This window comes from Macrotis lagotis, chromosome 1 (genome assembly GCF_037893015.1).
Source record: "Macrotis lagotis isolate mMagLag1 chromosome 1, bilby.v1.9.chrom.fasta, whole genome shotgun sequence".
In the NCBI taxonomy this organism is placed as follows: domain Eukaryota; kingdom Metazoa; phylum Chordata; class Mammalia; order Peramelemorphia; family Peramelidae; genus Macrotis; species Macrotis lagotis.
The window spans coordinates 254563489-254584510 of record NC_133658.1 but is presented as its reverse complement, the minus strand read 5'-3'; the positions used below and the strand labels follow the sequence as shown (position 1 = coordinate 254584510).

General features: G+C 36.4%; 1 protein-coding gene and 1 pseudogene across 5 annotated transcripts in view; both read left to right on the top strand.

Moving 5' to 3' along the window:
* Positions 1-21022, top strand: part of ATP9A (ATPase phospholipid transporting 9A (putative)) — a 220876-nt gene that overhangs the window by 173993 nt on the left and 25861 nt on the right. For all 5 annotated transcript variants that reach the window (XM_074210265.1, XM_074210262.1, XM_074210263.1 and 2 more), the window contains 4 exons: positions 3859-4020; positions 12593-12685; positions 14230-14313; positions 15126-15296. In XM_074210265.1, coding sequence (XP_074066366.1) covers positions 3859-4020; positions 12593-12685; positions 14230-14313; positions 15126-15296 — 510 coding nt within the window. The remainder of the gene's footprint in view (positions 1-3858; positions 4021-12592; positions 12686-14229; positions 14314-15125; positions 15297-21022) is intronic.
* On the top strand, positions 14993-15077 carry LOC141510700 (U2 spliceosomal RNA; annotated as a pseudogene).

The following is a 21022-nucleotide window of genomic DNA, read 5'->3' as shown; positions in this document are numbered from 1 at the left end:
CCTGAAATCTGATTTTCCTTATTTCTGTTGCAGTTTTATAAATCATTCTTCTTGCTTAGGTTCACAACCTTGGCACTTGACTCTTCCCTCATTCCCCCATCTAACCAGTTGCAAAACCTTGTTATTTTTGCCTCCAATAATACCTCTCACGTCCATACCTTTCTTGCTACTCACATAGCCACAACTCCAGTTCAGGTCCTCATTTCTTCTTGCTTGGACTACTACTGTAATAGCTTCTTTGCTTCAATACATCTTCCACATAGCTACAAAAGTATAAGCTTGACCATTTTGTTCTTTTCTATAAATTCCAATGGCTCCCTACTACCCCAAGATCAAATATTAGTTCCTCTGTTGAGCTTTTTAAATAGCTAAATACTTATCACTACCTGGTCCCAATTATTTTAAAAAAATAAACTTATTATATATTATCCCTGCTGTACCTCAATCTATAATCCGGGACTAATTCATCCGAATTGGCTTTTTCTTTTTCTTCACGCAAATTATGTACTCTATTTCCTATGTTCATGCTTTTGCACTTTCCTGGAAAGCAGTTCTCCCTCACTAATTCCTCTTAAAATTCCTTATTTTCCACAAAATTGTTCAAATAACAGCTTTTTATGTGGAACCTTTGCTAATTCTTCCAAGTTGCTCATGTCTTATCCCTACTTCATCCTATATATATACTTAATATATTCTTATTTACATACAGATTATCTCTTATAGTAGAGTGTATTCTTCTTGAGGGAAGAACTTTGATTTTTCTCTTTGTATTCATATTTCCTGTCACAGAGTATTTATTTACTAAATGAATGAATGAAAAACTTTTTATTAAGTGCTTTTACCATGTGTTAAGAACTGTGTTAAGGATCGAAGACCCAAATACAAAAGCCAGACAGTTTTTGTCCTTTACTGTATGTTACATTTAGGGAGTATTGTCTTGGTTGGTTGGTTCTGGATAGTGGGGGTAGGGGTGGAATGGAATGGTGATAGTATGATTTGATTAGTTTTCTGGGTTAGAGGTAGGGGTAACTAGGTGGTGCAGTAGATAGTGAGTAGCAAGGCAATACCTGAGTTCCAATGTGGCCTCAGATATTAGCTGTGTGATCCTGGACAAGTCACTTAACTCTGCTTCAATTCCTTATCTATAAAATGAAATGGAGAAGGAAATGGAAGCCATTCCAATATCTTTGCCAGAAAAACCTCAAGTGGGTCATGAAGAGCTGGATATGATTGAAACCACTGAATCCACAATAATGGCTAGAGAGGTAGTAGGAGAGTGGGAGGAGGGAAGATACTTTTGAAGAACCCCAGTGGAAAATGGGGAGCTTGAAGACATAGTCATTGGGAGTACAGATTGGATCAGTTTAGAGCATGAGTGGAAGATGGTTGGGGTGAATTGACTGAGAATGGGTCATGGAGAGGGGATATGGAATATTTGCAGTAAGATGGCACATTGGATTGCTGGGATTTGGAGTCCAAAAGACTTGAATTTGAATTCTCCCTTAGATACTGAATAGGTGTGTGACTCTGGGCACTATTTCTTGATCTATAAAATGGGCATTATAATAGTTCATAGGACTGTTATGAGGTAAGATAAGCAGATACATAAAGTGCTTTGCAAACCTTACAACATTATGCCAAATCTGGTTTTTTAAAAGAAATTTTTGAGCAAATTAAATGAAGTAAATGAAGAATAGCGATAACTTATTAGGGAAATATTTGAGTAAAATAAATGAAAAGGGGGAAGTATGTCTATTCAGATATTAACAGGCATCTGAATGAACTCCTTCAAGAGTTTATCTAAGAGGATGTATATCTGGAGCACATAATACAGACAGAAAATGAACTAGGCCTAGAGTTGAATAAGAGGGGAACAGGCTGATTTGCTTTTGGTAAATTGCAAAGCACTTTATTGACCCCAAGTTTTCCATAACAGCAAAGATTCATCATTTTAGGGTAACCATTTTACCAGCATTGCTGTATGAAATCTAGACCTAAAAGCTACCCTTTCTTATGAACTAAACATCACACAGAGGGTACTGGAAAGCAATTAGATGGGATAAGCAGACCAGCGCCATGTAACTAAAGAGCCATCTCCAAAAAATGAGAATAAAACAGAGAGAATATGAACTGATTGTGTGGTGTGAGGTACGAATGTGGAGTAGTTGGCCAGAACATTCCAAATTGGTACCCTCAGAAGGTTGGGGAAAAGTGAGGAAAACCCTTTCATTGAATGGGCAGGCCCCTGTTGAGAACCTTCAGTGGTATAAACTGCTTCCTAACCATTGACTTTTTATCCCATGAGATGTAGGCTTATCTATTTCACAAGCTACTTAACATCCTCTAGGTCTTTGAACATAAGTAGAGTATACTTAGTTTATCCATCCTTATCCCTTGATTTTGCTACTTGACCTATTTTTATTTCTGGCCATTTATATTCCCTGGATGACATCCCTTATTTCAACCTTGGATTTGTGGGTAATATGTTGTGGTTGCAGATTCTTTACAATTTTGAATGATTTTTTAAAAATAATTTAAGGCAATAGGGTTAAGTGACTTGCTCAAGGTCATACAGCTAGGCAATTATTAAGTGTCTGAAGCTGGATTTGAACTCAGGTTCTCCTGACTCCAGGGCCAGTGCTCTATCCACTGTGCCATCTAGCTGCCCCCAATTTTGAATGGTTTTTGGAGATTGTGGTATTCAATGATCTACACTCATACTGCAACAGTGGAGTTTGTTGAGGTTAAAAAGAATATCTTGGAGAATATTTAAATGTCATGTGATTTCCTGAATACAATTGAGCTGCTTTTTATTCCTTTATTCTGGGTCGAGTTTATTGTCCATCTAGATTATCTGTCCAAGATATGTATAGTTATTGATTAAATTAACACAAACATTTGATAAATATTACCTATCATCTTGACAGATATAGTGATGGGAGGCAGTGTCATATAATATAAAGAACACTGGGATTTGAAATTAGATCTGTGACTTTGCTGCTTAGAATTTCTGTGTTCTTAGGCAAGTAAAAACCTCTATTTAGGATTTAGCTTCCTCTAGCAGTTGGTACAATGGAAAACTAATACCTATCCTCAAGAGTTTACATTCTTTTATTGGTGATACCGTGTGTGTGTGTGTGTGTGTGTGTGTGTGTGTGTGTGTGTGTATGAAATTTCTACATCTTGTTACTTGTCTGATTTTGGACCTCACTTCCTCTCTGTGGGCTTGTTTCCTCACTTGTAAAATTAAGGGTTTGGTCCAGAAGACTTGAAATGTCTCTTCCAACTCTAAATCTATGATTCTGTGAGTAGGTCATTCATTCCTTCTGACTTGGGGTCTATGACTTTAGTGAATAAATTTAGAATTGATGGGTGACCCTATAACTCATCCTAATGCTGTGAATTTCTTTTGTCCTGTCTCATATTCTCATTTTCCTCTTTCTCTCTTTCTCCCTTTTCTCTCCACCCCTTTTTTGTCCCTCTCTCACCCCCCCCCCCCATCTAGGTGGATTATTTGTTTACCAGACTATAGTTTATACTATGTTGAATATAGTGTATTTCATCCGACTTGATCACCTGGCTATGGCTTGTACTGCGTTGACTCACTAAGCCTTCCAGAGGCCCAAAGTGATTAATATGGTCAATGAGCAGGTTTGGCCTCAGGAAATGATGTTAAAGGGCCATTTGTTCATGTCATCCCCCCCCCCCCCCCCCAATCTGAGTGCTTTTACCTTGACACAAGTGATCAACATTTCCTCAGCCCGCCCACTGCTCCTCCCTGACTGGTGTTCATTTGCATGACCCGTGAACCTGGAAACTCAGCGGTCTGTCTGACCTTTGATCTTTGGTTATATTTAGGTGGCCCTGGTCCAGTGGACTGAAAGTGTTGGTTTAACCCTGGTGGGCAGAGATCAATCTTCTATGCAGCTGAGGACCCCTGGTGGCCAGATTCTGAATTTCACCATTCTTCAAATTTTCCCATTCACCTATGAAAGCAAGCGCATGGGCATCATAGTAAGGGTAAGTAATTTTATGTAAGTTGTCCCTTATTTATGTCTACTGTGGTTAAAAAACAAAGCAGGTACAGTGCACGTGTTGAAAGGAATCAGCATTCTTGATTTAGTGTTTTTTGTCACCCTCTCCCTCTTTGATATGCATTTTTTCTGAAAGTGTAAAATCTTTCCATATGTTGGAGTCACAACCTTTCTGACCTTTACTGATAAGAAAATATACTTTTCTAAAGCAGACAGACCACAGATATCTATTACAGCTTCTGGTTAACTCATTGAATTAGAACAGAAAACATGCAGGCACTGTCTCAAAGCCTAATGGCAAAAGATTGAGTATTTCTTAGTAAAGCAATTTGCAATATAGAATAGTAACAATAATAGCAAGTCCTAGCTGTATTGCTTTACAGTTTACAAAATACATTCTTCACAAAAATCTTCCTATGTGGAATGTTCAAGTGTGATTTCCTACTTTACCATTGAAGAAAATGAGACTCAGAGCAATGAAGTAATTTGTCCAGGGTTATACAGACTGGCAAATAAAACCTCTAGAGCTAAACCATAAGTAAATACTAGCATTCATATAGTTTATTAAGGTTTACAACATACTTTTTTAATATTACCTGATCCTTCAACAATCCTGGGACATAGGAGCTATTTTTTAACCCTCCTTTTACAGATGAAGAAATGGAAGCTGAGAATGGTTAAGTGACTTGCCCAGAGTCACAGACTCAGTAAGTACCGATTTGAACATTATTCTTCCTGAATCCAGGCCCAATCAATCAGTCACCTTTATTAAAATTTACTGAGGGGCAGCTAGATGGCGCAGTGGGGCAGCTAGGTGGTGCAGTGGATAGAGCACCCGCCCTGGAGTTAGGAGTTACCTGAGTTCAAATCCGGCCTCAGACACTTAATAATTACCTAGCTGTGTGGCCTTGGGCAAGCCACTTAACCCCATTGCCTTGCAAAAGCTAAAAGCAAAAAGCAAAAACAAAAACAAATAAAAACCATTTACTGTGCTAAGCATGGGAATACAAAAAGCAAGACAGTCTCTATCCTCAAGGAGTTTGTAAAATAGCATAGGAAACAAGATGAAAACAAATGTACAATATAAGCTATGTGTGGAGTAAATAGGAAATAAGTAACAGAGGGAAAACATTAGAATTAAGAATTGGGAAAGGCTTTCTGAAGAAGGTTGAATTTTATTTGGAACTTAAAGGGAGCCAAGGAAGTTGATAGTTGGAACAGAGGAGGGAGCATAGGCATGGGGGACAACCAGAGATGATATTTATAAACAAGAGATGGAGGGACTTGTTGGCAGAACAGCCAGAAGGTCAGTGTCACTAGATTGAAGAGTGTGTATCTGGTAGAAAGGAGGAAGGAAATTGGAAAGTTGGGAAGGGGGTAGGTTATGAAGGGCTTTGAATGCTAAACAGATAACTTTGTATTTGATCCTGGAGGTCATAGAGAGCCATTGGAGTTTGAATAGGTATGTGTGGCAAGATCAGATCTACACTTTAGGAAAATCACTTTATTGGCTGAAAGGAGTTTGGATTGGAGTGTAGACACCTGAGGCAAACAAAACCACAAATAGGCTATGATAAAATGTGAGATGATGAGGATCTGTACTAAAGTGGTGTCAGTGTTATAGGAGGTATGAGTGAGAGAGAAGAACTGAGGTGGGTACCAAGGTAGGAAAAATAGGTGACAAAAAGATAATAGTGTTCTTGATAGCAATAGGGCAGGGTTTTTTTGTTTGTTTTTTAGTAACTTTTAGTTATTTGCTTATAAATGACAGCATAATTTAAAGGAACTTTTATAAAATTCTATTGAAATTCAATAACATCTCACTATACAACAGAAACAAAATAAAATGGAATCCATTCAGGGGTCAGTAATGGATAAAAATTACCTGCTAAAGTTCAATAATCGACATTCTAATTCTGCCATGTAAAGTACAAATCGAATTCATAAATACAATACAAACACAAGGGTTTTTTTTTCAATCTTGTTCATTGAATGAAGTGGGCAAATTGGGCAGCTTTTAAAAGGGGTTGGATTTGGGGGAAAGGTCATGAATTCTCTTTTGGACATGTTGAGTTTAAAATGCTTGCAGGATATCTAGTCCAGTAGGCAGTTGATAATGTGAGATTGAAGAGAGAAGAGAGATATGCACGTGTATGCATGTTTAAACACATACTGATCTTGGGAGTGTTACAGGATTCATTTGCATGTTTGATGCTCTGATCTAGCCAATTCTTAGTCATTTAGATGGAAGAGAAAATGTTAGCTGTAAAGTCAGGAAGGTTTGAGTTGACATCCAGACTCAGACATGTACTAGCCATGTGACTGTTGAAGTCACCTAATTTCTATTTGCCTTTCCTCAACTGTAAAATGGGAATAATAAAGACAATAAAACTTTTAGGGTTGTTGTCAAGGTCAAACAAGATATTTAAAAAGTATCTAGTGTGGTACCTGCCACATAATAGATGATTAATAAGTCCCAGTATCCTTCATCTCTTAGTCTGTGATGATAGCAAATAGATTTAACATCCATCTGCTACAACTCTTCCAATTTAGAAGTTACCTAGTCACAGCCCCACCTATCCTATTTCAGGAAGAAGTAGCTTTATATATAGGCGAGGAACAGTTTGTCCTGAGCCCTAGCTCCTGATTCTTCATATAAGGGATTCCCTGCACATGTCAAGAACTTCAAATGATAGAGAAAATTGTGACAATTTTTTTCTTATGCCTGAGACCCCCTGTGGTCCTTTTCCTCCCCCTAGAACCATATGGACAGACATAGAAATAAAGACCCATAGATAAGTGCGTGCACACACACACACACACACACACACAAGCAAATAGTATGTCAAAAGTGCAAAGTGCTGGACATAAAAATATAAGCAAAATAGATCGACAGTCACACATAGAGAGAAATCCACTTAGGGATAAGACAGACAGATACAGACACACAGATGCAGAGACAAATGGCCAGACTGACACAGAGAAACACTTTGAATTAGGCTCAATTTTTTTTATTAAAGATTTCATTTATTTTGAGTTTTACAATTTTTCCACTAATCTTACTTCCCTCCCCCTGACTTAATTTTCTCACCTGACTTTCTGCAAAGTAAACAAATTTTTTTTAAAGAAACTTCATAATCTGAAGAAGATAGATTTATTTATGTAGCAGATCAGAGTATAGTTGAGTGGTTCTTCACAGGTATTGTTCTTTCTCCTCATATCATCAGCTACATCAGTGTACAGAAGGACCTTCTTGCTGCCTACAAACCAGTTTTTTGCTTTGTATCACAACCTCAGTTCTAGGAAGTTGACTAGGAATAAAGGCCATGTAAGCTACCTCTTTGGAGGAGGGTTGGGGCAAGGCTATTTGTATTGCTGTGCACAAGATGTTCCATTGAGCCCCCTCCTTTCCCACCCTTTAGTCCCCCACACATGTGGAATGATGAAGTCTCATCTCCTGCATAGATCATACCATTGTCATAGCTGGAAGGAAAAAAGCCTTTGAATACTGGCCAAAAGCAAACCAGGATGGAAAAAGATGAAATTCTGAAACAATAGCACTGGCAAATCCCTCTGTAAATTTATAGTGTGATCTTGTCATAATCTGAGAACGAAGTAACCTTCTAATGAACTCAATGAGGAGGAAATGACTAATGCTAGAAGACAGTTGATATAGTATTTATATTGGACAGAATTTCTAAACTATCTTAAGCCAGTTCTATAGCAGAGGAAATGAGAGGTTTATGCATTTTCCTACAAAATTGTTGCTAAACATCATTTTTTGAGAATAAAACAGAAACTTTATATAGGGACAGCTACCCTTTGCTTGAGCCACAGAACTCTGGGACAATAAATTTTGGAGCAGTACATCAAAGATAGAATAAATAATTGACCTTAAAGCCACATCTTTTCCTTTTGATTGAGGTGTATCTTCTGGACCCTTATATTATCTTGTAAGCTTCTCAGTGTTAAGAGGGCCAAACTGAAAGTAAATTTAAAGAGAAAATTGTTCCTCTTTGGGTGAGGGCTCTTATATTTAAGTAAAATGTTGATAGTGTTTGTATATGGGATTTCTCAGTAATAGCAACATTTAAAAATAATTTATTTCTCCCCAATTATTTGAGGGTTTTTTTTGTTTGTTTTTTTACAAGGCAATGGGGTTAAGTGACTTGCCTAGGATCACACAGCTGGGTAATTATTAAGTATCTGGGTCTGGATTTGAACTCAATCCTCCTGGCTTCAGGGTTGGTGTTCTGTCCACTGTGCCACTTAACTGCCCCCTTCCCCAATTATATGTTAAAATGATTTTAAAACCAGCTAAAAATGTTCTGAGTTCCAAATTCTATCTACCACCCCCCAGCCCCAGAGATGCCAAGCAATCCAATACTATTTATTACAGGTACAATCACTTGAAACATTTCCATATATGCCATTTTGTACAATAAGTCTCAGAAAAATGAATGAAAGAAAGTAAAAAATAACATGAAAAGCAACATTTTTGTTTAAGGTGTTTATGCTAATGAGGGCTGACTTTACATCCTATTTGATCATTCTAGGACTGATTGGTTCTTTTCTCATGTACTTTATCCATTTACTTCTGCCACTCTCTTTTTAAATTAAAAATTTTTGTTTTGGACTTAAATATTGGACATTTCCAAAAACATAGTAGAACAGAATAAAAGCATTGTACATGTAATAGTTTGATTTTCTTTTAAGTATAAAAGTAAGTTCAGTTAATAGTTTTCAAAGAGGCAACTAGATGGTTCCTTGGATAGAGTATTGTACTTGGAATCAGAAGATCAGAGTTCAAATTTATCCTCAAAACACTTGCTAGCTATGTGACCCTAGCTAGGCAAGTCACTTACCTCTTGTTGCTTTAATCCACAGGAGAAGGAAATGGCAGATCACCCCAATATTTTTTACCAAGAAAACCCTTGCACAGTATAGTCCTTGAGGTCACAGAGTCAGATACAATTGAAGGACTGAACAGCCACAATAGTTTTCAGAGTTCTTTTTCTCACTTATGCTTCCTGCTAGCCTGCTTTCTTTTCTGTTCTCTTCATTTAAATAATTGTCAGTTACCTTCTAAATTGTCTTTCAGAATGGCTGCAGCAATCCATAGCCCTAAAACAGTGTATCTGTAATCCCACCACCAGTTTTCTTTATTGGAATTGTTGTCATTCTGATAAATATGAGGAAGAAATTCAGACATATTTTAATTTGCATTTCTCTAATTATTGGTACTTTGGAGCATTTTTTCATATGCTTATTGATAGTTTGTATTTCTTAGTTTGAAAACTTTTTGTTCAAATACTTTGACCTTTTATTGGGTAATCTTGCTCATATTAAACACTTCTTTGAGATTCACTTCATTTATTTATAGTATTCTAGTCACATCCTTGTTGCTGCCATCTACTGGCCTTCCCTACAGTTATTCCATTTCCTTTCTCAAGTAATTAAGTACCTTTCTCAGAGTTTTCTCTGTTCAGTGTCAGTTCTCATTCTTGGAAATCTCAGTGTTCATGTTGATGCTCCTTTAACATTCTGGTCTCATGGATAATCGATTTCCTGAACTCTAGCACTTGGATTTCCAATCTACTTCCTATGGAATGCTCAGATCTTAGACCAGAGATGTCAAACACAGCCTCAACAAGTTCAACCTGAATCAGATTAAAATGTAATTGAGAAATATATAAAAAAATAGAATATACACACACACATATGATGTTAACCTTTGTTTTTCTAAGTGATATGTTATACATGGGAACTGTTCTGTGTAGTTTAGGGGCTTTTGTTTCTATTTGTGTTTGACACCACTGACTTAAACTCTAAGGAGTACTGTCTTTATGAAGTCACCAACTCTGAAATTCCCTGATCTTCCTCTCTCTCCTTCCTAAACATTTTACTTTTCCTAATTTAGATCTCTGATTCTTTTATTCCTGTTTTCCTATCCATTTTCCTTGTACTTCCCTCACTTATCTCTTCTTACTGCCTTGACTCTGTAGTTTAACAATTCAATTATGCAATTTATTTCATCCATGCAGGATATTCCCCTGTTCTTTGAATAGTGATATCTTGCTATTTCTCAAACTTGGATTATTTCTACTGTCTGACTTCTTTGTTCCTATGAATTGCTGAAATGACTTTGGAGGAAGTCATACAACCATGTCTACTGGGTCTAGTAGATGTTTTGTTTTCTAATTTCAGTTGGACATCAGTATTACATGACAATATTTATATGCTTTCCTAATTGTCTATCACATTTCCCTAAAGAAGCTCATAGTTCAAAATAGCAACTTCTCAATAGATGGCTGCTTTCAACTTCACTTAGAAAATCAAATCTTGCATTTGCTGATCTCTCATTTCTTGTTTTCTTCTTTCATCCAGTTTTTGAGGGTGCAGTAATTCTCATTCTTAACATCTCCTCTATTTGTGCCTTTAATCCTATCCCAATCTTATTCAGGAGTTTGCCTCATTGATCCACATGCTTTCTTTCATTCATCTTTGGTCTTCCCATATTTACTAGATATTTCTCCATTGCTTATAATCTTCAAATCTCCTATGTGCCTAAAATAAACAGCCCACCAACAACAAACTTCCACTTGACTCTATCCTTAATTATTATCTTATTTTATAATCTCTCCTAAATTTTATTGCCAGACCTCAAGAAAGTATCATCTCTCTCACTGCTTTCATTTCCTTTATCACTCATATATTTCTTACAGTTTGGCTTCAGATTCTACCAGTCTCTTGAAGCTGCCTTTCTCAAGGTTACCAATGATCTATGATTATAATTCCAGTGATTTTTTTCTCAGTTTTTCATCCTCTTTGATATTTCTGTTTATATAGGTATTGTCTTCCCCATTCTCCTAGATATTTTGTCTCTTGATTCCTTAGGAACTTTTCTCTCCCTGATTTTCTTCTTACCTATCTAACTATATTTCTTAATGTCTTTTGCTAAATCATTATTCCCCACCCTTCAAGTGTGAATTTTTTGTCTTTTCTTTCTGCACTTTATAATATATATATATATGTATATATATATATGTGTATATCCTTAATCTTCGTTTTAAATTTCTGTGCCTCTATCTCAGTTGTCTGCTGGATTTTTTCATTTGAGTGTTCTGCTGTCATTCCAACACAGCATATCTTTCTTTCTTAAACCCATCTATTCTAAAAATGGCCCTGTTTGTATTGGAAAAATAATCATTCACCATTACATTTGCAATCTTGTTTCCTTAATCTTATTCCTCATCTTTCATCCTCATTTACTTGCTAAGTAATATAGATTCTATCTTAAATTTTTTTTGTGTGTCCTCTCTCCCTATCCATGATCTCCATTGTGGTCATCATCACATCTTCAGTAGACTGTTGTAATAGCCTTTCTGATTGACCTCTCTACCTCCACTCTCTCCATTTCATCCTTTACACAGCTGCCAAAATAAACTATTCAAGGCATAGGTCTGACTAGGTCCCCTTACTCCCTCAAAAAATCAAATAAGCAACAACTAAAAACCCCATTCTAAACCTAAGAACAAACCTTAAGAAACAGTTTTCTCTGGGATAATAAATTATGTGACTTCTGTAGACCAGGATATAAGACTTTTTGTAATGAGGCTCCACCCTACTTTTCCAGGCTTATTTAATGCAGCTTTCTTTTGGAGTCCCCACTCATTATGAACTGGAATATTAACTGTTTTCTGAACTTGACATTTTAAAAAATATAAGTCTTCACTCACCCAGAATATATATTACTTCGTTCATTTTCAACTTTTAGAATCCTTATCTTTCTTCAAAACTCAACTCAGGTGTTACCTCCTCAGTGAAAACTTCTATGTTCCTCTGAATTGTTAGTTCTTTTTTTCCTTCTGAAATTTTTCTACAGAACTTAGATTTCTCCTTTACCCTTCCTTATTACTCCTTATTTTGTATTTTCTACTATTCATATGTTGTTTTTGCTAGTAAAATAATAATAATAATAATAATAATAATAATTTTACAAATATGATCTCTATTTGATCTTTAACCCTGGCAGGTAAGCTATTATTATTTCTATTTACAGTGAGGAAATGAGGGACAAGAGGAAAAGAGGGACGAGATTCAGAGAGGATTTCTTGACTCCCAAGTCTATTCATTGTGTCTCCTCTCAGAAGCCTAGGAATGACTTAGAATGTAGCCATCTTGAAAGCAAAGTTTTTGTTGATAAAATGGTAAAAAACAGAACTTCATATATGGTCCCAGAATCTTTCCTTTGATTAATTATATATTTTGAAGGCACCACTATTCCTACTTAGGCTATCCATTTGTTGCCTTTCATTTGGTTATATAACCAGGCAACTCCCTAGTCTACTCATACATCTTGGCTGTGTTTCAATTGACTTCTTTCAGTAAGTCATTATTTCTATCTTACAGACGGTATACACCTGCTGTGGGTTTTATTGTTGTTGTTATTACTATTCTTGTTCTTTGAGCTATTTGTAGTTTCAATTCTTTTGAAAAAATGTATTTAGTGGAAAATGAAGGTGATCCTTCAGTTCTTCACTCATTTCTCCCCACAGGATGAGTCAACAGGAGAAATCACATTCTATATGAAGGGAGCAGATGTTGTCATGGCTGGTATTGTACAGTATAATGACTGGCTGGAAGAAGAGGTAAGATTTGGTCTGAGCATGTTCTTTCTGGAATAAAGCACAAAGCACAAGCTGTTAATAGCTTTCTTAAAAGAAGCATTCCCCTGTTGCATTCTGGTTTATGAAAGCTGTCTAACAGCAGGCAATATTAGGCTCCAGAGAGCTGGGAATCTGAAGTAAAGATCTGGTCGTCTGGGAGCAGGGGGAGCAAACCCCATAGGGTTAATTTCATTTTCAATTTGGCTCATTTAATCACTCTCTGTCCATAGTTGTTTTAATTCTGTGGATGTTGTTTGAAATTTTAAACTTTTCCGCAATTTTGGAGATGCTGTTTCTAAGAAAACCATAGTTTGCAAAAGTAGGGGTAGGGCACATTTTCCAAATTTACAATTCTCTTTTAATTTCAAACTTCTTATTTATATAAAGTTTAGTCATTAGGCCTAGGCATTATGTCAAGTGTGTGGGCTTATTGAATAATAGCCACTGATGATCTTTGTGGATTTCTACTAAGAAAAAAAAGTCGTTCAGATGCCTAAGCCACTACTATTATGAAACATAAACAACTACTATTTGTGTAATACATATAATCCTAAATTTAGGTTAAAGTTAATTAACTGTACAAATAAAATATGGTCAAAAAAGATAAATTCATTATAAATTAGTATGATATTTTAACCACCTCCCCCCAAAAGCCTAATATGAGTTTAGTATTCATTCATCCACGAACTCATTCATTCATTCATCCTTTAAAATTAGACTCCACCAAAGCACCATGCTGTGTTTCTAGAAAAACCTTATTATTCCATAACCTTGGTCAGACATAAATTTTAGGTACCACATTTTTGAAGGGATGTTAATAAACTAGAATGTGTCCAGAGGAGGGTGAGCAGAATGGCGACAATATTAGGCACCCCAAAGCAAGGTATGTAAAGATTAGCTGAAGGAACCAGAAGTGCTTAACCTAGGAAAAAAAAGACCTGGTAGGAGGTTGGACTTAGGGTAGAGAAGATGGGGTGAAGTCATTAATGCCTTCAGATAGTTCAAGGGTTATATGAACGCTGTGGCTCCAGAAGGCCAAAATGAAGATCAGTGATAGAAGTTACAGGAAGGCAGATTTTGATACAACATGAAGGACCTTCTAATTATCAGAACTGTCTGAACAAAAGGAACAAATTTCTTTGTAAAGTAATGAGTTTCTTGCACTGAATAATTTCAAATAAAGGTGTGATATCTGAATAGTGGGGATATTAGGAAGAGATTCAGTGGAACTTCTGGAAGGATTTACGTCTCAGAATTACCTTCCAATTCTAACCTTCCTTAATTCTTGAAAAAGTTTTATACCAGATTACCTTTAATTTCTTCTTGCATTGAATAAGTCATGCTGTCTCCATTTTTCATTTTGAATAAACACAACAATTTATTGTGATTAGGAAAAAGCTGTTAATGTAAGATCAGGATATGAACATGTTGCTAGTCAATGATCACATAAAACACTAATTGACCACACAAAACTTTCAAGCTTTTTTCCCTGTTGATCATGGTCTTGTTCTCTAACTGCTTTTCAGTGTGGCAACATGGCCAGAGAAGGCTTGAGGGTTCTGGTGGTTGCAAAGAAGTCTCTGACAGAAGAACAGTATCAGGACTTTGAGGTAAGAGGTTTTATGATGTGGAATGTATGATCCAAGACTTGACGGCATGGGGAGAAGTTTCTGTGTGAGGAAATCTAGTGATGCTACATCCTTGAGTGTTATTGGTCATCCTTTGTTCTTGAAGAGGACCAATGGCTTCATGAGGATGATGTCTTGACTTGCACATGAATTGGATTCAAGAAGCCAAATGTAGAGTCTTTGAGTGATAATCCCTAAGGAAATCTTGAGAATAAATACATGAAATTTGCCTAGCAGAAATCATCTCAGAAACACTCTTTGTAGCTAAAGATGCAGGAAGTAGGGGTGGCTAGGTGGCTTAGTCGGGGCAGCTAGGTGGCTTAGTGGATAAAGCACCAGCCTTGGAGTCAGGAGTACCTGGGTTCAAATCTGGTCTCAGACACTTAATAATTACCTAGCTGTGTGGCCTTGGGCAAGCCACTTAACCCCATTTGCCTTTCAAAAAAAAAACCCTAAAAAAAAAGATGCAGGAAGTAGAATATGTAATTGGTTTTACTGTTTGAACACAGAATCAAAAGATTTAGTTCTGTGTTTGTTTATGAAGCTTTTCTGTTGACTGTCTTGTATGTAACATTACTAAAGATCTTAAACAGCTGTTAGGAGTAAAATAATCAGATTTTTTTCAGCTACTTCATGTTAACCTCATTAGAGAATCTTTTGCATCGCTTCTCGGCCTTTTGGCTAAGATCAAGTGTAGTATCTGTTCTTATCAGAGAATCTTTTGCCTTACTGCCATGAGACCCAGAGAGAAAAACTTGGGGTGAATCAGTGGGATGGTTTTTGCTTCCCCTCAGGCACGCTATGTCCAAGCAAAGCTCAGTGTTCATGACCGTTCCCTCAAAGTGGCCACCGTGATTGAGAGCCTGGAAATGGAGATGGAGCTCCTTTGCCTGACTGGAGTGGAAGATCAGCTGCAGACAGATGTGCGACCTACCTTGGAGACCTTGAGGAATGCGGGCATCAAGGTAGGGCCAGAATAGTATTAGAGACTGGATTCTAAGCCCATGGCTTTTGCTACTCACCAAGAGCCAGTCCTACCCAATTTAATTCAATAAACATTAAGCATGAATATGTGTAGAACACTGTGCTAGACCCTGGGAAGATTAAAAAATAACAATGATAAATTGTTTGCCCTTAAATATGTGAAAATCTAGTAGTGGAGATAAGGATATTTAAGTGGTGCAGTGGATAGAGTGCTGGGCCTGGAGTTCAAATAAGTGACCCTGAGCAACCATGTTTACCTCAGGTTCCTCATCATTAAAATGAGCTAGAGAAGAAAGAGCAAACCTCTCCAGTATCTTGACCAAGAAAACCCAAAGGGGTCACAGAGAACCACAACTAAAGTGACTGAAATGCAAAAAAATGGGAATATAACAGCCACCGAAATAGAATGCTAAATAGAACATAGCAATTCAGTTGAACAATTCAGTCATCATTTATGAAGTGTGTACTGTTAACTACAATGTGTTGTGCTCAAATGTATTGAGACAAAATATTCTTTGAGGGGTACTAATTATGAAAGAAAATGGTAGGAAGTAATAAGAGACAAAGGTTATGTCCAGGTAAAGAGGTATAGGAAAATTTGTAAATAGAGAGAACATTTTTGGCCGAGGAAGCAGGGATGAGGAAAGGCTACACAGAGGGAGTGGTGCCTGACTGAGTTCAGCCTTGGAGGAGGCAAGATATTTTCAGATGTGGGCTGGCAAATGATTAATATCTGACTCTGAAAAAAAATGACAAACAACACACTTTTAAGTTCAATTGCATTATTAACATTTTCCCATTACTTTCTTATGTCTAGACAACCAGCAAAACAAAATATTAAAACCTGATTTATTTTGTTTACTTTTTTCCTAAGCTGTCATTGCTAACTTGAAAATTTAACAATCAACTCCAGTATAAACTTGGATATTTTTATTTATGGCCTAGCTCCTGTTTTAGAACACTATGAAAGAGACACCAAACAAATGATTGTAATTGATTCGGGAATCTTGTGTTCTTTAGTTATAGCCTATAGCTCAACTTCAGATGTATAAAAACATCCAGCAGAGGGAGTCTGGGGTCAAGTATGTGAGTAACAGAAAAAATTTTTTTCTGTTCTATTCCAAGGTTCTGAGCAACTTGAGGATGTGAGTATTTGTAACTTCTGACAAACAGATGTTTCACTACACATTTCCATACAGAAATGGAAAAATGACTTAGAGTGAGGATTAAAACAGGGTTCATAGCATCTAGTTAATTACCATTTTCTTTGTATTGCGTTGGCAATGAGGGGTGATAGCATAGTATGATGGAAAGAGTATTGACTCTTTTGGAATCAAATCTCTTGGGTCCAAACCCCCACTTGGTCACTTTTTACTGTATGACCTTAGGCAAATCACTTACTTTTTCTGGTTTTGCTTCCTTAATCTGTAAAATGAGAGGTTTGGAGGAGATGACTTCCAAAGTCCCTTTTAGCACCAAGTCTAGGATCCAGTGATATTCAAATGCTGACCAGAGTGGGCACCTGGATGAAACGAGGACCAAAAAACCCTAAAATTCATTCCAGGGAAACAAATGATGTATGTATCAAGACACAACCTTCAATGGAACTCAGTGGCTATTTATCTTTGCTTATGTCTGTGAATGTTTCTTTCTTAAATTCCATTGCCAACCTTCAGTCCACAATTGTTTATTGTGAGAAAATATCTAAAAAATCCTGTTTTCATAAAATTAGTATGACTATTCATTTAGCAAGGCATAGGAGCTGCTGAATTTTATTATATAAAACTTTAGAATTACAAATCTACTAGTTAGCTCTTCTTGCCCAAATTGAGACCAGCTTGAGTTTTCTCATCCAGTTTCCCCTGGGCAACTTTTTCATAGCTGGTACTATATTGCCAAGCAGAGAATGCCTTTTATATACAAGATAAATGGGAGCCAAGGAGTAGCATGAGAAATTTTTCTCCTTTCACCCCATGGTGAATTGCTGAGCAAACTGACTTATAACAGAGATCAAAGGCCCTAACCTCTGAACATAGGCATAGTAGGACTTCTTCCTTCTAATTAGTCATGCTTTCATCTGCTTCAAAGCTCTTTCCTCTGGTGCAGATGGCAGTTCCTCAGTATCTGCATAAAGGTCTTCATAAGGTGCCATAACCAAAGAAATGCATCATCTGGTAGCCATTCCTCTGGTGATGAACAACTCCTTGTTGGCCTTTGACAGTAGACCCACAGACTGCTGCCAGGCTACCTTGGAAGCCCTTTCAGTTTGACATAACCTGCGGGAACTCGTGATCTTTGAATACAGTCTTCAAGAATCTTGGGATGGCCCAGTGTGGTGTCAGAGGATGACTTTAGCAGAGGGCATGATAATAAATTGTTTGACAGATAGCTTTGTATAATATTATCTTTAGGATTACTCTCACAAATAACTCAGGTCAGTTTCAAAAAATTGCTGAAGAAGTCAGATTTGGTTATATTCATGCCAGAGATAGAAATGGTGCATGTGGACATTAATGGCCATTTGTCTTTAGACATGTCTGTGAATTTGTGTGTGTATGCAGGATTCCATTATAGCTAAATTCCATTGCTAACCTTCTGCCCCCAAATTTAGTTTGTGAGAAAATAGTGAAAGAAATCCAGTTTTGCCCCCTTTCCATCTTTTGCTTTACTCTATTATTTCATCTTTTTGAGTGCCCCATACTTCTGACCCTGCTCCAGGACTATTTTTCTTTTTAGGTTTTTGCTAGGCAATGGGGTTAAGTGGCTTGTCCAAGGCCACACAGCTAGGTAATTATTAAGTATCTGAGGCTGGATTTGAACTCAGGTATTCCTGACTCCAGGGCCGGTGCTCTATCCACTGCACCACCTAGCTGCCCCCAGGACTATTTTCTTATCCTATTCCTAGACTCAAATGGCATAGGAAGCAGTAGTTTAATCAAATAATCAAATTGTTATTTTCACTTGTTAATTTGTAAAGTTTCCCAGACAATTAGATGACCTAACCAAGGTTGAATGTCAGTAGTACAAATATTTCTTTTTCTTTTGAAAAAATGTTTTCTTTATTATTTAAATTACATGGAATGGTAGTTTTAAGCAATCATTTAATTTAGTTTAATTAAAATTTTAAATTTAGTTTTAATTTAATTTAAATTTCAGTATTTAATTTTTCCAACTTCAGACAATGATAGTTTTTACTAATCATTTTTTTTTTTTTGCAGTTTTAAGTTTTGCATTTTTCTTTACCTCCCTTCTCTCCTACCTCCTGGGGACAGAAAGCAAACTTATATAGACTGTGTATGTATAACCAAAATTTATATTCTAAACATAGATTCATATTAATCATGTTGTGAAATAAGAATCAAATCAAAATTAGAGAAAAAATAATGCATGAAACAACCTTTAAAAACTGAAGACTAGAAAGGACAATGATCAATGTTGGAAAGGATGTGGGAAATCTGAGACACTAATATATTGTTGGTGTAGCTGAACTCATCCAACCTTTTTGGAGAGCAATTTGGAATTATGCCTAAAGGGCAAAAATGTGCATACCCTTTGATCCAGCAATACTACTACTGGGTCTATACCCTTGAAGAGATTGTGAAAAAGGGTAAGAACATCACCTGTACACAAATGTTCATAGCAGCTCTGTTTGTGGTGGCAAAGAAATGGAAACTGAAGGAAAGTCCATCAGTTGGGGAATGGCTTAACAAGCTGTGGTATATGTATGTGATAGAACACTATTGTTCTATTAGAAACTAGGAGGGATGGGAATTAAGGGAAACCTGGAAGGATTTTCATGAACTGATGCTGAGTGAGATGAGCAGAACCAGAAGAACATTATACACCCTAACAGCACCATGGGAGTGATGATCAACCTTAATGGACTTGCTCATACTGACAGGGAAGCAAGCAGGCACAATTTTGGGGTGTCTGTGATGGAGAATGCTATCTGTATCCTGAGAAAGAATTGTGGAGTTTGAACAAGACCAAGGACTATTACCTTTAATTTTAAAAAAATGTTGTCTTATTATGTAATTCTGCTAGATCTCATACTATATGTTTCTTCCTTAAGGATATGATTTCCCTCTCACACATTCAATTTAGATCAATCCATACTATGGGAATGATGTAAAGACTAGCAAACTGCTTTCTGTGGGGGGGTGGGGGAGGGAAGTGAGATTGGGGGGAAAATTATGAAAATCAAAATAAATAAAACCTTTCTAAAATTAAAAAAAAAACCTGAAGATGGCGAACTTTGGTCTGCTTGCTCTTCAGAAAGGTTTGATCAATTCACAACTCCAGCAACAATGTATTAGTGTCCCAGTTTTCCCACATCCCTTACAACATTGATCATTTTTCTTTTTAGTCAAATTGACCAATCTGATAGGTGTGAGGTGGTACCTCAAAGGTGTTTTTATCATATGGTTTATCATATAGTTCATATAGTTTCTGATTTTTCCTTGGCAGGTGGAATTCCCCAAGTATTTTATGCTGTCTAAATTTACTTTAGATGGAATTTCTCTTTCTATCTCTTGCTGCTGTGTTTTATTGGCAATATATAGAAATGCTGATGATTTATGTGTGTTTATTTTATATCCTGAATTTTGCTAAAGTTATTGTTTCATTCCTTCTCTGATATGGATGATATTTTCTGTCACAAGTCTTTTAGAATTGTCTTTGATTATTGTACTGCTGAAATGAACAAGTCAATCATAGTTGAGCGTTACCCAGCGTTGTTGTTAAATCAATCAACTTCTGTTCATGCAAGACTTTTCAGGTTTTTCTGAATCCCATCCCTCATGATTTCTTATAGAACGATAGTACTCCATCACATTCACATACCACAGTTTGTTCAGCCATTCCCCTCTTGATGGGCATCTACAATTTCCAATTCTTTGCCACTATGAAAAGAGTTGCTATAAATATTTTTGCATATGTGAGTTTTCTACCTTTTTTCATGATCTCTTTGGGTTACAGACCTAGTAGTGGTATTATTGAATCAATGGGTTTTGCATAGTTTTACTGCCCTTTAGGCATAATTCCAAATTGCTCTTCAGAAAGGTTGGATTAGTTCACAACTCCAGCAACAATGCATTAGTGTCCCAGTTTTCCCACATCCCTTTGAACATTGGTCATTTTCCTTTTTAGTCAAATTGACTGGTCTGATAGGTGTGAGGTGGTACCTCAAAGTTGTTTTTATCAGTAATGATTTAGAGCAATAATGATTTAGAATTTTTCATATGACTATAGATAACTTCAATTTTTTTCATCTGAGAGTTGTCTTTTCATATCCCTTTGACCATTTGTCACTTGGGAAATTACTTGTATTATAAATTTGACTCAGTTCTCTATATATTTTAGAAATTGGTCTTTTGTCAAACACTAGTTATCAAAATTGTTTCCCAAATTATTGTCTTCCTTTTAATCTTGGTTGTGTTGGGTTTATTTGTGCAAAAACTTTTCAATTTAATGTAATTGAAATTATTCATTTTGCATTTTATAATGTTTTCTATCTCTTCTTTGATCACAAATTGCTCCCCTTTCCATAGATCTGATAGGTAAACTATTTCTTATTCTCCTAATTGGCTTATGATTTATGTCTAAGTCCTGTATCTGTTTCAACCTTGTCTTGATAGAGGGTATGAATGTTAGTCTATACCTAATTTTGTCATTCTATATTCCAGTTTTCCCAGAAGTTTTTATCAAA